The sequence below is a fragment of the Rhea americana genome, unplaced genomic scaffold, assembly GCF_003343005.1.
Source record: "Rhea americana isolate MKP2758 unplaced genomic scaffold, rheAme1 scaffold_409, whole genome shotgun sequence".
NCBI lineage: Eukaryota > Metazoa > Chordata > Aves > Rheiformes > Rheidae > Rhea > Rhea americana.
In genome coordinates this window covers 220098-235701 of record NW_028186545.1, presented here as the reverse complement: position 1 = coordinate 235701, position 15604 = coordinate 220098, and the positions used below count along the sequence as shown (strand labels likewise).

The 15604-nt window shown below is 42.2% G+C and overlaps 1 protein-coding gene across 10 annotated transcripts in view; it reads right to left on the bottom strand.

Moving 5' to 3' along the window:
• Positions 1-15604, bottom strand: part of EPB41L4B (erythrocyte membrane protein band 4.1 like 4B) — a 183009-nt gene that overhangs the window by 70128 nt on the left and 97277 nt on the right. For 9 of the 10 annotated variants that reach the window (XM_085314577.1, XM_085314579.1, XM_085314578.1 and 6 more), the window contains 2 exons: positions 5093-5274; positions 4583-4687 (listed from right to left, as the gene is read on the bottom strand). In XM_085314577.1, coding sequence (XP_085170703.1) covers positions 4583-4687; positions 5093-5274 — 287 coding nt within the window. Of the gene's footprint in view, positions 1-4582; positions 4688-5092; positions 5276-15604 lie in introns of all 10 variants that reach the window. The other variant, XM_085314588.1, reaches the window with a different exon arrangement.

Genomic DNA, 15604 nt, shown 5'->3' with positions numbered 1-15604 from the left:
CTATGGCTTGGAGCTGCCAAGGAGAGCAAAGGCATGTTCAGCAGCAGCAAAGCTGGCTCTGACCAGAGCCGTTTCTAACTGAAAGGTTTCACCCAAGATTTAAGAAAGAAAAATACAGGCCAACTTGTCACGCTGGAGAGGTCACTGTGCTAACAGTCTGGACAGGGCTTTCCAGCTCAGGTTTGCCAAACAAGCAGTAGCCTGTTTTTGCAGACACTCAGCTGTCTCCCACAAACAATCCTGTTATCAGTGTCACATAACATGGCCAAACTTCCCTYGCAGTGATGCTGCCTGGCACCAGAGCCATGGGATAATGTGTCTGGCACCACAGTGGGAAAGGGAACAGCAAGTTCTCCTTCTTTCAGTGATCTGTTGTCCTTTGCAGCCAGAGGAATAGACACTCTCCTTTGCATTTGAAAGGACTGACTTTTTTTGGAAGATGGGTCTAGTCTTTGATTTTGCATGTAAACAGCCAGAGTAAGTTTGCTAGCAGCTACCACATGGGAACTCCTGTGACATGCACCTGTCCAATGCTGGTGTTTAAGACTGAGGTAAGTGTGTGAATACCTGCAGATGATGCAAGAGTAACCCATCATGGGCCTCTGCTGGCAACATCATGCTCTGGTACTCTGTGCTTGTGGTACTCCTATTTCATCACTCCAGACTTCACAGTATACTATTGCTACATGTGCAGATACACTGTCATAGAGCATACAATAAATTAAACACAGCAAAGAGCATTAGACTGACTGGAGGCTGCTCCTAAGGGAGTAACTTCCTTTAAAACCCCAGCAAAGAATTCATACTGCTTCTAAGGAGTACTTATTTAAAAATCTATGATACCTTGCATTTTGTCTCTTGAGTTTCCCTCCTTAAAACTGCTTCTTCCCTCTCCTTGGGAAGAAAAATAAAAATAATACTTCTGGTTTTGTGAAGCAAAGTCTGCTTAAAGTGTATCTGCAAGTAGATGTCTGCACATTGCTGCTGAGGTAGGACAGCCTGCAGTAAAGATCAACAAGTACTTTCCTTTACAAAACCTGGTTTCAGGAATTTGAAAGCTGTCAGACTTAACTACCTACACTGAAAGCTTCCATAATGTATGCCTACTTCAGGGTGATTTACAGTTATAAAAGCAGAAACTGGACAACAAAAAAAAAACCCTGACCTCTCCTCTGGAGAGGTTTGCTGCCTGCTGGGGGCAAGGTTACAAGATGTGTCTGAAAGGCTACCAAGGCTTGCTCGCTCATCAGACTACTACCCTCTGCTGTTCTTTCACGTGGGTGCTAACGAGACRGAGAACAAACTAGAGACAATCAGGGAAGACTTCAGGGCTTTGGGCAYGGTGGTCAAGGGTCTGGGAGCCCAGATGGTCTTCTCATTCGTCCTGCTGATTAGGGGGAGGTATGGGAGGAGGAGTAGGAAAATTTTCCAAATCAACAACTGGCTACATYGCTGGTGTTGGCAACAGGGTTTTGGATTCTATGACCATGGAACATGGTTTGAAGATCAACAACTGGTGGGAAGAGATGGGATGCACCTCACCAAGAAGGGCACATTTGCCTTTGCCAACAGGTTGGCCAGCCTGATAAAGAGAGCTTAAACTAGGTAGGAAGGGGGAAGGGGAGTGTCATACAGAGAGGGTAGACAACAAAACACAAGTTGGGTTGGGGGGCCTCCAACAGGTGCATGCAGCTGGGGATGTGCATTTAGGACATGGCCATGGGGGACATCCCCATACCCTTCCTGGGAAACCTGCAGGCATGACTACCTCTCTGAAATGCCTGTACACTGATGCATGCAGCATGGGGAACAAACAGAAGGAACTGGAGATCTGTGTGTGGTCGCAGAGCCATGATCTCATTGCAATCACAGAGACATGGTGGGATAACTCACGTGACTGGAATGCTATCACAGATGGCTACATGCTTTTTAGGAAAGACAGGCCGGGAAGGCAAGGTGGTGGGGTTGCTCTTTAGGTGAGAGAACAACTGGAATGCATTGAGCTCTGCCTAGGGGTGGAGGAGGAGGAGGAGGCAGCTGAGAGCTTATGGGTGAAGATCAAAGGGCAGGCTAACATGGGGGACACTATTAAGGGTGTCTACTACAGGCCACCTCACCAGGAAGAGGAAGTCAATGAAGCCTTCTACAGATAGCTGGAAGTAGCCTCACGATCACAGGCCCTGGTTCTCATGGGGAACTTCAACCACTCCGACATCTGCTGGAAGGACTACACAGCAAGGCACAAACAGTCCACGAGACTCCTGCAGTGCATTGATGATAACTTCTTATTACAAACGGTGGAGGAGCCTACGAGGAAGGGTGTCCTGCTGGACCTTGTCCTTACCAACAGAGAGGGASTGGTTAGAGATGTTAAGGCTGGGGGCAGCCTTGGCTGCAGCGACCACGAGATGGTGGAGTTCAAGATCCTGCAGGGAAGAAATAAGGCAACAGACAGGATTGCAACCCTGGACTTCAGGAGAGCGGACTTTGGGCTCTTCAGAGACCTGCTTGGAGGAATCTCACGGGTTAAGGCCCCAGAAGGAAGGGGGATCCAGGAGAGCTGGCTAGTATTCAAGCATCACTTCCTCCAAGCTCAAGAGCGGTGCATCCCTATGAGTAAGAAGTGCAGCAAAGGGGGCAGGAGACCTGCATGGATGAGCAACGAGCTCCTGGCACAACTCAGACAGGAGAAGAAAGTCCACAGAATGTGGAAAAGGGTACAGGCTACTTGGGAGAATTACAGGAATGCAATCAGAGTATGTAAAGATGCGACCGGGAAGGCTAAGGCCCATTTGGAACCGAGTCTGGCAAGGGATGCCAAGGACAACAGGAAGGGCTTCTTTAAATCCAATGGTAGCAAGAGGAAGACTAGGGAAAATGTGGGCCCCCTACTGAATGGGGTCGGTGCTGGGATGATGAAGGCTACAGAGAAGGCAGAATTAGTGAATGCCGCCTTTGCTTCAGTCTTCACTGCTAAGGGCAGCCCTCAAAAACCCCAGAGCCTGGATGTGAGGCAGAAAGTCTGGAGAAAGGCAGACTTTCCTGTGGTTGAGGAGGCTAGGATTAGAGACCTTCTGGGCAAGCTTGACGTCCACAAATCCATGGGCCCCGATGGGGTGCACCCACGGGTACTGAGGGAGCTGGTGGATGTTGTTGCTAGGCCGCTCTCCATCATCTGTGAAAGGTCCTGGAGAACTGGAGAGGTGCCTGAGGACTAGAAGAAAGACAATGTCACTCCAGTCTTCAAAAAGGGCAAGAAGGAGGACCCAGGCAACTATAGGAAGAGTGTTACCAGCAGGTGGAGGGAGGTGATCCTGCCCCTCTACTCAGCCCTAGGGAGGCCTCATCTTCAGTGCTGTTTGCAGTTCTGGGCTCCCCAGAACAACAGAGACATGGAGCTACTGGAGAGAGTCCAGTGTAGGGCTACAAAGATGATCAGAGGGCTGCAGCACCTGCCCTATGWGGAACAGCTGTGAGAGCTGGGCCTCTTCAGCCTGGGGAAGAGAAGACTGAGGGTAGATCTAATCAATATGTATAAGTATCTGAAGGGAGGGTGTCGAGGGGACAGGGACAAACTCTTCTCAGTTGTCCCGTGTGACAGGACAAGAGGCAATGGGCAGAAATTGAAGCACAGGAAGTTCCGCCTGACCGTGAGGGGGAATTTCTTCCCTGTGAGAGTGATGGAGCACTGGACCAGGTTGCCCAGAAAGGTTGTGGAGTCTCCTACTCTGGAGATCTTCAAGGCCTGCCTGGATGCAACCCTGACTAACATGCAGTAGGTGACCCTGTTTGAGCAGGGAGGTTGGACTAGATGATCTCCAGAGGTCCCTTCCAACCTTACTGATTCTATCATTCTATGAAATTAATAGATGATTCCTTGTTTTGCCCATCTTATAAAATTCTTACACAGTCTCAGCATCTCATGCATTGCAGTAGAGATTTTAAATCTAGAGAACAAGAAATAGGATTGCTCAACATCAGGACTGTTTCTCTTTCAGTTCCTGAGCAAACATGCCAATATTTAGTCAAACTATATGCCTTTAAAAAACTCTATACATGCTCAGGCGTAGAGCCTTATATCCGAACTCCTCAAGCTGCTTCAGGAGGTTTATCTCCTCTTTGCTTCCTACATGCCAAGGATTTCTGCACAGAGTAACATGGTGCATTCCAGTTGTGGTGGCTGAGGCTGAGCAGGAACCCTTGCCACTCCTGTGAACTAAGGTAGTAGCAAACACTGCAACCAAAACAGAGCAGAAAAGCAAGTCCTTTCTCTGCAGTATGGAGGAAAACACCACCTGACYGAAGAAGGAAGAGCACCAGCATAAAAGGTAGCAGGCCTCTAGGGACGAAAACAACACTTCTGATAAAAATCTCTGCATGTCTTTTTGCCAATATTAAACAATTCTTTTAACAGTGTTTTTCAGATGCTTCCGAGCTTTTAATCTTTGAGCTGAGTCCTGAAATCCAGGGCAGCCTGTGGATGGCAATGTATCTTTTGTTCCTCTTATTAAAATCTAGGGAATCTGCGGAAGTTTTCTTAAAGAGCCAAAAAAAATCTGTCCATGCTGGACTGGACACCAACCTTGGTCTAAGTTTCCTTCAGTTACTCCTCCTTTGTAGCTTTGGACCTGTGTGCCAAGATGGACGGCAAGATGCTGTTTGTCCAGGGCTCCATAGCTCCTGCCATCTGCRCTCAGACACGAAGAAAGCAACCATCAGAGCCAAACAACAGGGGCTGAAGGCAAGCTGGGCAGATTAGCAAAAGACAATGGCAGACGACTGTGATATACCAATAAACAGTAACAATGAAAAATAGCCTGGGCTAGATGCTCAGTGTCTGTTACGGACCAGGTACTTGTCCAGCTGCGGAACACAAACCCAGCATCATACCCTACAACACCACAGCAAAGCCAAGAAATTGAAAATCGTGACTCATTTGCACATTCGACAGAACTAGAAAGAAATAATAGGAAATACGTTCTTCACTGAGAAAAACTGAAATTCCCAATGTTTCCTTTCCTTTGTCTCCTTGCCTAAGACAAACCTGAAAGTAGCATGATTACTGAAATGATATTCATTGGACTAGACTTACTGTTTGGATTTGGAACTCCAGAAAGAAGTTCTTTGCTGTCAGGAGCAAGGGCACCATAGTTAGGGTGGTGGTGGTGGTGACGGTGGTGGTGATGGTGCCTTGCAGGCATTTTCGTGGTATAAGGTGCTCCACCGTTCTCCTCAATGTTGAACGGATGCAGATCACTGTTGTTCAAGGGATAGCTACAAAATAAATTCAGCTCAGATTAGTCGGGATGCTTCCTTCTTGCTTGGCTTGACCTTAATATCTGAATTCATTTTCATTTCACACACAACGCAATCTCTGCTAGACTCTTACAACACTTAGTTAAATTCTAAATGAGTTATGATATACGATTCTCAACATCAAAATATGCTCTGTAGGATTTTGCCGCTTCACCTGGAAGAGGAAAGTGGTCAAGCAACAAACAATGATTCTTGTAACATGAAATCGTCAAAAGAACAGACCAAGGATAGTCCCAGAATAACTTCACATTCCTGAGAAAGCCTGAGCCTCCAATGTAGTGCTGCAAAGGCTCTATGAAAATTTTGTGACTTGGCAAAAATGGAGAAAGATCCCTTTGAAAAGAAACAGTTTTACAGACAACAACGTACAAAATAGCACTTGGCCAAAAGGAATCATACTTGTGCTAGCACTTTTTTTTCTGCATATGTTGATTTATGAGATTAACTATTGTCAGTCTATAATACATGAAGAAATGGAGATAGATTAAAATTTTAATTCATCGTCTGTAATTCAAGGGTGTCAAGTGACACTGTCAACTTTCTTCAGTAATTTTAACTGACACTATTTCAATTTATTATTTGAAATGATGATGAATGTCTAAAAATGTTATTTTTTTTCCATGCTTGCAACCAAAAAGATTGTGAAAACTTTACATAGCCATTGCACATAACAAATGTGCTTTTTCTCAATGGAGTGTTTACAATTTTTACACTGTTCTCAGTTATTCTATAGTATTGTAGCAGCTGCAGCAAATCAATTGATTCCAAAAATATAAAAATCTCCTACGCATTTGAAAAATCTTCACTTGCATGGGTTTTCAGGCTTTTTTTTTTTCAATTAAAGGAACAATGAATAAATCATTGCTAGCTAATTGCTACATATGTTCTCTGCAGGTTATTTACTGACAGAAAGCAAAATTAACTAGTCATTTTCAAATAAACATGTCTGTATCATTTCCAAAAATACAAGGAAGCATACATCTTAGTACATCATTAAATAACCACAGCCTTCGTAGCACCTTCTTCTGACAACCTGAGGTTTCAGTCTGGGCAGTGACTGAATAGGACTTTGATGTCAGTTACTTGAAGGCAGGAGGCAGACAGTATGTTAATCTTGGCAGGCTCCCAGCACACAGCCTGGACTGCTAATAAAGGCACTACTCGTGCCACATTTTCCTTAAGGAAACAACACCAACAGAGGTCAGATCCATCAGAGACAGCTATGGTGAGCTCAGATAATCCAGGACTGGTCTGTCTTTTGAAACTGCTCTACATCTTCACTGTTACAATCGAATCAAGAGAGTGCCTCCTGGGGAAAAGTGGCACAGGCTCATCAGATTGCACACTAGTTGCAAGCGCTCCCCTGTAYGCTCCCTTCGAGCTGTTTGGGTTGAGGAGACATTATTTGACCGAGAGAATAGCTAGTTTTGTTCACACAATTAAAGCCCATATTGGAAATAAGAACAATCCCAGACTGCAGCCTCAGCACATCCTTTTTTCAGTCTATGATTCAACACTTTTCAAGACACAAAACTCACTGTAAAACCATCTTATGGTTAGGAACCATATGCTTGAGAGTTGCCTTAATTTCACCTGCTGGAAAGCTGGTAAATATTTTGGTTAGCAGGTTTTTGACCAGTCTTTTTACAATTACTGAAATCCCACCAAATTCTTATACCAAGAATCCTCAGATTGCTGTGGACATGAGGTAGCTTCTGCACTAAAACAGGCTAAATATATAACCTGAGCAACTGAACGAGCCAAATCAGCTTTGGCATGAGGGAGAACATGCACCAAATTCTCTAGACGTTACTTCTTGACTATCATAACAGGAGTGCTCATGCCATGCAAAAGGCAGAAAGATCAATATTTCAATAATTAGAGCTGGRCCTGAAAAGCTCATGTTCAGACATGCGCTGAAATCCTCGAGGACAGTTAGTTGCAWAGCTCTAGCCAGGATGTCAATGCTTAGCCAGTGCACTATGACGTGAAACTTCTCCTGGAAATTACTGGCCTAGCTGAAAGGATGCAGTTATGTGCACTCTTCTGGGGTTGACAGTAACTGACAGATATCGAGGCAAACTCATCTCATGCTCAGCTATCTTTTGCATGTCTGACAGATATGGGGTCATGGTGAGGRAGACTTTCACCCTCCCACCCTCCCTCCTTCCCAGGAGGTCTGGGATWTAGAAATTCAGTATTAGACTGACAAGCCACTGCACAATCAGAGACTGGGCTGGGAGCAGCTTCAGATCCAGTCTACTAGAAAAGCTGGCATTACCCAAACAAAAATTTCACRAGTGATCCAAATTCCCATTTGCTGCACTATTTAATTTAGGGGCATGAGGCATCCTGATATCTCAGTGCAGTTTCTACAAGATGATATCACTTTTTGGCAGTGGTGCTACAMATTTTTCCAGGGTATTTTTCTATTCTTCATCATTTAAAACCTAGATGCTTCAGATTTTTTTCCCCCAATGCATCTTTCTGCTATTAACTCTTTTTTCTACTGCTTGTTTCTACTTGGCTTACCTGAACGGATGTTGGGCTCGTGTATCCTCCCCAGCCCATCTCCGGGAATAAATCATGTCAATGAGCAACATTCTGGGCACGTCCTAAGCCCTCCACATTTCATATTTGTTCTGCAGACATCAAGTTATTCTCTCAAACTACGTGCACAGATGGGCAGGTATCAGTTTTGAGCTCTTCTGTCCTATTTGATTTCAGACCTCCCAGTATGCCAATGTTTCATCTTTATTTTACTTTTTAAGTCAGSGGACTACCCTGCAGATTTCCTCTTTTATTTCTCTAGTTTTCTCAACAAGCTCCAACTGCTTCCTATATAGCTTACTCTYGTCTTTCAAGGGAAAAGACACAGTGCCCTACAGCCTATTCTSTAAAGGAAGAGACCATTTCTTCCTTCYCTGTCCCTCCCTCTGTCAAAGTACTCCCAAGGATCCAGGCTCAACTTTCAACAAAGCCAATCAACATCCAGAAGACACTTGGCATTGTCTTTAGCCTCAAACTCTCGTAAYTGTTTTCTTCTGACCAAAAAGGCAGCATATTAAGGAATAGGGCAATTAATATACATCATCTGATTACTTTTTCAAATTTTTGAATTTTATTTCCATTATTAGCCCTCTATCCCAGCATTATACTCATCAGTTGTTTCAAAAGCTATTTCCAGTTAACATTTTTACATTTCATATGCTCCACACACATGCTGCCTTACCAAGTCATGCCTCTCTAGTGTACAACTCACACATACAACACTAGGGAATCATAGAAAAATATGGAAAAAGCGGGGCGGGGGGGGGGAGGGGAATTCAGAAGTCTTAAATATCCACCTGCCCCTTCAAAATAGGACTAAGCAGGCTTGTGTTACCCCAGCAGGTTGACTGAATTTTATTTTGAAAACCTTCACTAGCAAAGACATCGTGACCTCCCTGAACAATCTATTCAGTGTTTCATCATCCCTACACTTACTAATTTTTTTCTGTTTTCTAAATCTCTTTTACTGCAATTTAAACCTGTTATTTCCTGTCCCATCCATCACAGGGAACAGATTATTTCTTGCTACAGAAAATCTGTATTTTTTAAAATCTGTTTTCATATCTCCCTTCAACCTTTTCTCCAGACTTGAAAAGCTCTAAATTATTCAGTTGTTTCTCACAGGTCACACATTTTCTAGAGCCCTGATTGTTCTTGCTTCCCCTTCTGCACACTGACAGTCTGCCTCTGAAATTTGGTGCACAGAACTATGCACATCATTCCTACTAAGGCCTTACAAATGCATGGCAAAGAGGAAGGGTCCCTTCCTATGTCCTATGGGGTCTATTCCTGTTTGTATAAACAGGACATTTGCTTTTTCCTGAATTGCATGAGGTTGTTGACTTATTCAGCTCATGATCCTCAAGAACAACAAATCCTTTTCTAATCTGGCCAGGTTTCTTCCCCCTCTACAACCTGAACCAGGAAGTAGATTACACCAAAATGGGAGGTCCTCTTGCACCAAGTTTTTAATGGATGAGACAGTAAGTTGCAAATGGATTATGATTTTAGGGTGTGAAAAGATTTAGGATGCAGACCAGAAAGAATGATAGTATGTTTGTAATCTTAGGTAGGGGTGATACAGATCTTTAATAATTCTTTTTACACCATCCTCACAGCTACCATTCTCATTTTCCTGCAGAATGTAACTGGGTAGACCTGCATAAACATCTCTCACCTGYGTCCCAGAGTAGGCCTACTCCTGCRCCCTGCCAATGTCSCCTTCCTGTAGGCTTCTCCCATCTTTTTAAAGTTATACTTAGAAAGCTCATGGTGAGTTTCCCTTTGCTTGCCTCCTTGCGGGGCTGTGGGGCAAGAGCAGAAAGCAGCTTCCAACCACTGTGCCCCTTGAATGCCTTTGCATTGAGCTTAGACCCTCCCTAATACAGCTGAACTACTGTTAAAAAAAAACCCCAACAGGTTTCTAGATGTGAGTGTGATTATTTTTTAGATGGCCTTCAACAAGTCTCACATCCACCTTTGATCCCTTGATTTGAACATTGCTTCCACCCTGAACCACTGCAGTTTTTAGTGTTTAAAAGTCTCAAAAAAAAAAAGAAAAAGAAAAAGAAAAAAAAAGAAAAAGAAAAGAAAAAGAAAAAGAAAAAAAGAAAAGAAAAAAGAAAAAGAAAGAAAAAAAAAGGGAAAAAAGAAAAAAAAATATCTCCAAAACCCCTCTTAACCCTCTCCACAGCCACAGCTCAAAGCAAGACTGACTTGGTGACTTCTGCAGCTTTCAATAGCTCACATTCACACTGCAGGTGTTGGCAGGATTCCCCACTCACTTCACTCCCTAATAGGAGACATTTTACCCACTACCACATCCTAATCCTGAATTTTAGCCATACTTATTTTAATTTTCTTAAGAATCTTTCACATCCAGTGTGCTGCTARAGCATGCAAAGTGATAGAGCACATCTATTTTGCAATACACTGGAAACTTCCTTGTGAATAGCAATTAAAAGGAAATGAGGAGGGTAGGAAGAAGGTGGTGTTTTGTGTAAGGACTAACTGATTGCCAAAAACAGCGGGCATAAGAGACTTTGAARGGATCCAGTGGTACATATGAAAGGAATACAAACCATGGAAGAAGGACTGCTTATAAAAGAGAATAAAGTTTCAGTTTGCAGCTAAGAAGCAATGARTGTTCCTAAGTAAAGGTGGATTAGGAAAAGACCTCTTTCATGGTGATAAAAGCTATTTTTCTTGCTGGCTTCTTCAACTGTGAGAAGTAAAATGAAGCCTGATGGTACTATTACTTCTGTGCTCTGTCCTAATACTAACAGATGACAGAAGACCTGGCCCAGTTGCCTCAATTTCATAAGGACAAGRAAGCTCCCTCTTGCTGGTGAAGTTTAAGGGACCCAACCAATCCCTAGGGATGCCTTAGAAAGCCATATCTTCCTTGCACTCTAGAAGCAGAGCAGCAGCCAGCAGCCTTCTCACAGCCAGCCAAACAAATCTTGGAAGGAAGGAGAAAGTGCCAAGAGAAAAGATGAGAGGTGTCTGCAATGGTGATGAGAGTGGGGAGACTTTCTTCTGTGGGAGATATTTAAGTACATGCAGCAATTTCCTCCATGACAAGATGTTGAACTAAGTTTTGAAGCAGGAGAGGATCCAGCAGTTAATCTGGAATCCTCTACAAGAACAACAGAGCCTGCGGCAAACCATGTTCTAATAAAATACCAAGAAACAAATCCAAGCWCAACAAAGCCATTGTTCTCACAGATTTCACCTTATCTACACAATGATCATTAAATAACATACTGCCTTGCAAAACTGTCATGCAAAATATGCCTACCGGGAAACTAAACTTGCTTTTCTTCATTTACAAATGTTTTTAATTAATAACAATGATAGCTAATGATATTTAATCACCTGTCAAAAAAAAGAATTCACTGTCCCAGATGCCCTTGCAAATGAGAAAAACTCTGAAAGGCAGATGCAGAATTTTCTAAGGCAGACAAAATTCCCCTCCAAGTTAGTCCTACTTTCCCCATTTAGTCACATGCAGACAATGCATGACTGTTTGGGAAATAAAGCAAATCAAGGTGGCTAATGAAAGGATACTAATTCAGGTTAAAATAAGAGCAAAAACAAACTGAGGAACTTAGGCCTCCAAGACAGCCTGCAGCTGATCAAGAGGTTCCTAACTCAAGCTACTGCCTTTATTACTATCTAACCCATTAAGTAATTCAGGTTCCTGAGCTAAGCACTTCCCACTCTTTCTCCCCTCCTCAGTATCACATACTTAGTAGGGCRTGCAGGCAGAGAAGCAGTCCTCGCCCTGAGCTTTGGTCACCATAACAGAACATGAGGACGTGAGAAATTCCTAGATATAAGAGATGAAAGCGCGAATAGCTAACAAATGTTAAAGAAAGCACCATGAAGAACGACCGGATTTCCCAGGTCATTAAAGAGGATTTACACAAGAAATGTCCAACCTCTCAAAGAGCTGCATGGGAATATTAAGGATCTTTGAGGAAACTGCATCAATAATGCCACATAAGATTCAAATTACCAAGACAGTCTTGGGAAATTTGGTTATGGACTCAGCACAACTTGGACCAAAGACGGAGCAGCTCGGTCATCTGGAAGGAGACAAGGGAAGAGAAAGGGAAAATTGGTGTGGATCAAGGAAGAACAAGCATAGGAAAGCAGAGAGGAGAGGGGATGAAAGGGACCAGTAACACATAAGCAAACTGCTTGGCTGGTTTGCCCCATCTTCTCATTTAACTGGAGTCGTTACTGTTCTCTGTGGACATATACGTGTATCAGGCTGTCTGTGCTGTCCATGTTTATGGAAACCAGGAACTACAGCAGCCTCACATCTAGTGGACGGCAAAGGAGAAATCACCTTAGCCTTAAAGTTTACTGGATTTAGCTTTCCTTAACAATATGCTCCCATTTTTTAAGATCTCCTTTTTATCTTTAACCATACCAAGCTGAAATTCCACGAAAAAATTTTCAATAAATAGATCAAATCATAGAAATTTCATGCTTTCTTATTATTCAGATTCATAATTTGTCTAGCATCCTACAAAGCAGCACATGATTTTCTGAATTTTCAGTGACTTGCCAGGACTTTCAAGTCTAGTACGAATGTATCTAGCACTACTGCCACAAGAAAAACTTCAGTTTAGGCTACAGGTTTTTGGCCTTTTACCACATTACCAGCAAAGCCAGGTACAATATACAGCAAGTAAAAACTCTTTTCAAGGCCAGACAGAACTTTTCACTTGTTTGCTTAGGAGAAAGTATCAACAGGCAAAAATACAAAAATCAATCACTCAGCACAGCAAGAAAGTTCTCATTTACAAACTTGCAACCAGCTGTGCGCTCCTTTTCTTGCAACACTTGGGAAACTGATCTGAATTATAGCAAGAAACTTTTCCTTTAGTTTAAAATCAAATTTCAAACTTTTCTTACACTGGAAATTCTGAACAAGAGAGTGACCCACTGAACATAACAGCAGAATTTTAAAATGAATGTCTKAGAACAAAAGAGGCCCTTCTACACTCAAAATTTTCACAAAAGTGATCAGTTTTACTTTCAAGTTCTTTGAAGCCTTGCTTCAAATCAGCTGTGCTTACCAACCCRGTGAGCTCCAGGTGCTGAAGACAGACATTAAAGTACCAAAGCTCCCCTCCTTCATTCCTGTTCTCCTTTCAGAGTTTCTAACAGCCTCTATTGCTTTTCTTTTCTGCTTCCTCCCACCGCATGCTCTGCTGTAAAATGTCTCTCCCCCTATCCCTTCCTCTCAAGCTTGTTCTTTCCCTGGCCTGTTTTTTTTTTATTTCTTTTCCTGAGTGCTCTTCCCTCCTTTCTGTCCAATTCCTGTACCCACCGATGGGAAACACTGTGCTGGAACCTGTTGCCTCCCAGCACAGCCTCAAGATTCAAAGTTTTGGCCTCTGGAGATGAAAAAGAACACAGTTACTTTGTCGTCTGCTTAGGTACTGAGGTCATTGTTAATGCTCTTACACAACTTAGAAAGCACTGGAGAAGCAGTAATATTTTATACCTCTACTTCCCTAAGGTTCTCAAAATAGCAGAAATTGATAATAGTAGACAAGCCATTGAGACTACTATAGATCATTATTGGTTTAATAAGGAAAATAGAATATAGCTAGTAGATTATTATATGGAGTTTAAGTTGCATTAGATCAGTACTTCCTACAATGAAGTAGGTGTGGCTTCTTTTTTTTCCTTTTTTTTTTTTTTTTTTTCCCAGGAGGCAGGAATGAAGAGATATTCTTCATTGCCTCATTCAAAAAAAAAAAAAAAAAAAAATCTTGGTTTTTATCTTGGCTTCAACATACAACATTGTTAATCCAGGAACTACAGGCTTTCTAAACTGTTCTTAGGTGAAACATCTGTTCTTCCTGTAGTTCAATATATGCTTTCATCTTTGATTTGAGAAGCTGCAGGTTTTGATGTCTGATAGTTTAAAGCTGTAGGCCATATTACTACTAAAAAAAAGGGAAAAAAGACATTATAGATTTGGAAGGCAGCAAGTATGAAAAACATAAGGCTCAAACATGCACGTAGATTTGTGGTGGCAATTTAAAAATAGAATTCTAGGGGTACATCTTCTGGTTCTTCAGTAGCCTTAGCTCAAAATTTATATTATTTTTAAATTCGAAGACTGGTTCCTCAGCTCTCAGAAAGTGTGATGACCAAGGCAGGCATTATAAATGTTTCTTCTGCTAGACAAAAAATGAGCTGGATTTCTTCTGAAAATATCTATGCAACAAATCATGGAAGATGAGCTGCTGCCACGCTGAGTGCAACAGACTCCCAGAGTCACAAGAAAAATATTACTCCAGAAACACACAGTAAAGAAATAACATTAGGTCTAAGATATCAGGCAGATGAAACAACCTGTCTCCACCCATCTTTCCTCTATGTCAAGTCCTCCAATATACTGCTAAAAAAAAAAAAAAAAAAAAAAGATGGGAAATATTGTGGTATTTTAAAAAATACATCTTTTTTTCCAGTACAGAACTGAACTTATTACATGCTGAAATTAAAAGCAACAGAAAAGTTGTTATGGAACATATTCATACATTTTCTATAGCAGTTTACTAATATTTGCAGTGGAGAGTGCATAGAGATTGCATGATTTGGGAACTTTACAACTACATTCAGATTAGTGCTCATGAAATCAGCTATTCAAAAAATAATTTGTTTTGCTTTAAAGAACAGACATGAAATAGCCATTAGTAAGTAGAAAGCAAGCTGATTTTAGCCTACTCAGAGTGACTCGTATCAAGGGAGGAACTCCAGCTGAACTGAGTTTTTACCTGTTTTTGTAAGCGCAGTGGCAACAAGAGAAGCAGAGCACATGCACTCTGGAYAGAAGCATAGAGAAGTACATAGAAGTATATAGTACATACCTCAGAGTACAACAGTACCTGGAAAACAACTAAAGAGGAATATCAAGGTCATTCTCGTTATCACTCACATCTYTGCACCGTATTGCGAGAGATGCCAGATAGAAAGGTGTGGTCTGCCCCTTCCCTTCACAAGATGTTTCTTCCTACCTACTTTAGACTAGGATTGGTTCGGTACAAAAGCTGTATCTTTCTATACATGTTTGTCTGGTGCCTGCTGAAAAAAAAACATTTTCCCTGTGGGCCCTTCCATGCTAAAAGCTAAGCGCATGCATAACAACACTGCCTTTTTCCATGCACTTGCAACTTGACTGTAAAGTACAGAACAAACTCTTTTTGAAATGATTCAAAATCTTGATCCTCACAGTGCAGCACAAATGTGATTAAGATGCAGAGGCTTAACCAACAAAATGCTAGTTCAGGATGGTTCTGTAAGATTCTTGGCTAGAACAGTCAAAGAAGCTAGGATCCTGTGGATCAGTCTCTCTTCAAAGTATAACACACACAATCTGAGATTCAAAAGATTTYCATCTGTTAATGCTAGTTGGTCTGTAGCAGCTCTGGCTGGAACAATCTCATTGACTGCCATTAGTAATCTTTTGCTTAGGCCTGCAATGACAACACTCTCCTGTAATACTTTTCTACTCAACTCTCCTTTTCCACAAAGAAAAAACCACTTATCGCTTCAAAGAACACCAACAGTCTTTCCAGAGGATGGATATGTGTTGAAACTTCCCTCCTTCAATCTAGGTAGTATTAGCCTGTCCGCTTGATACACAAGCTGGAATGATTGGTGGACAATTTCCTTTGAAAACAGATGACTGCAGCACTGAACTGTCTTG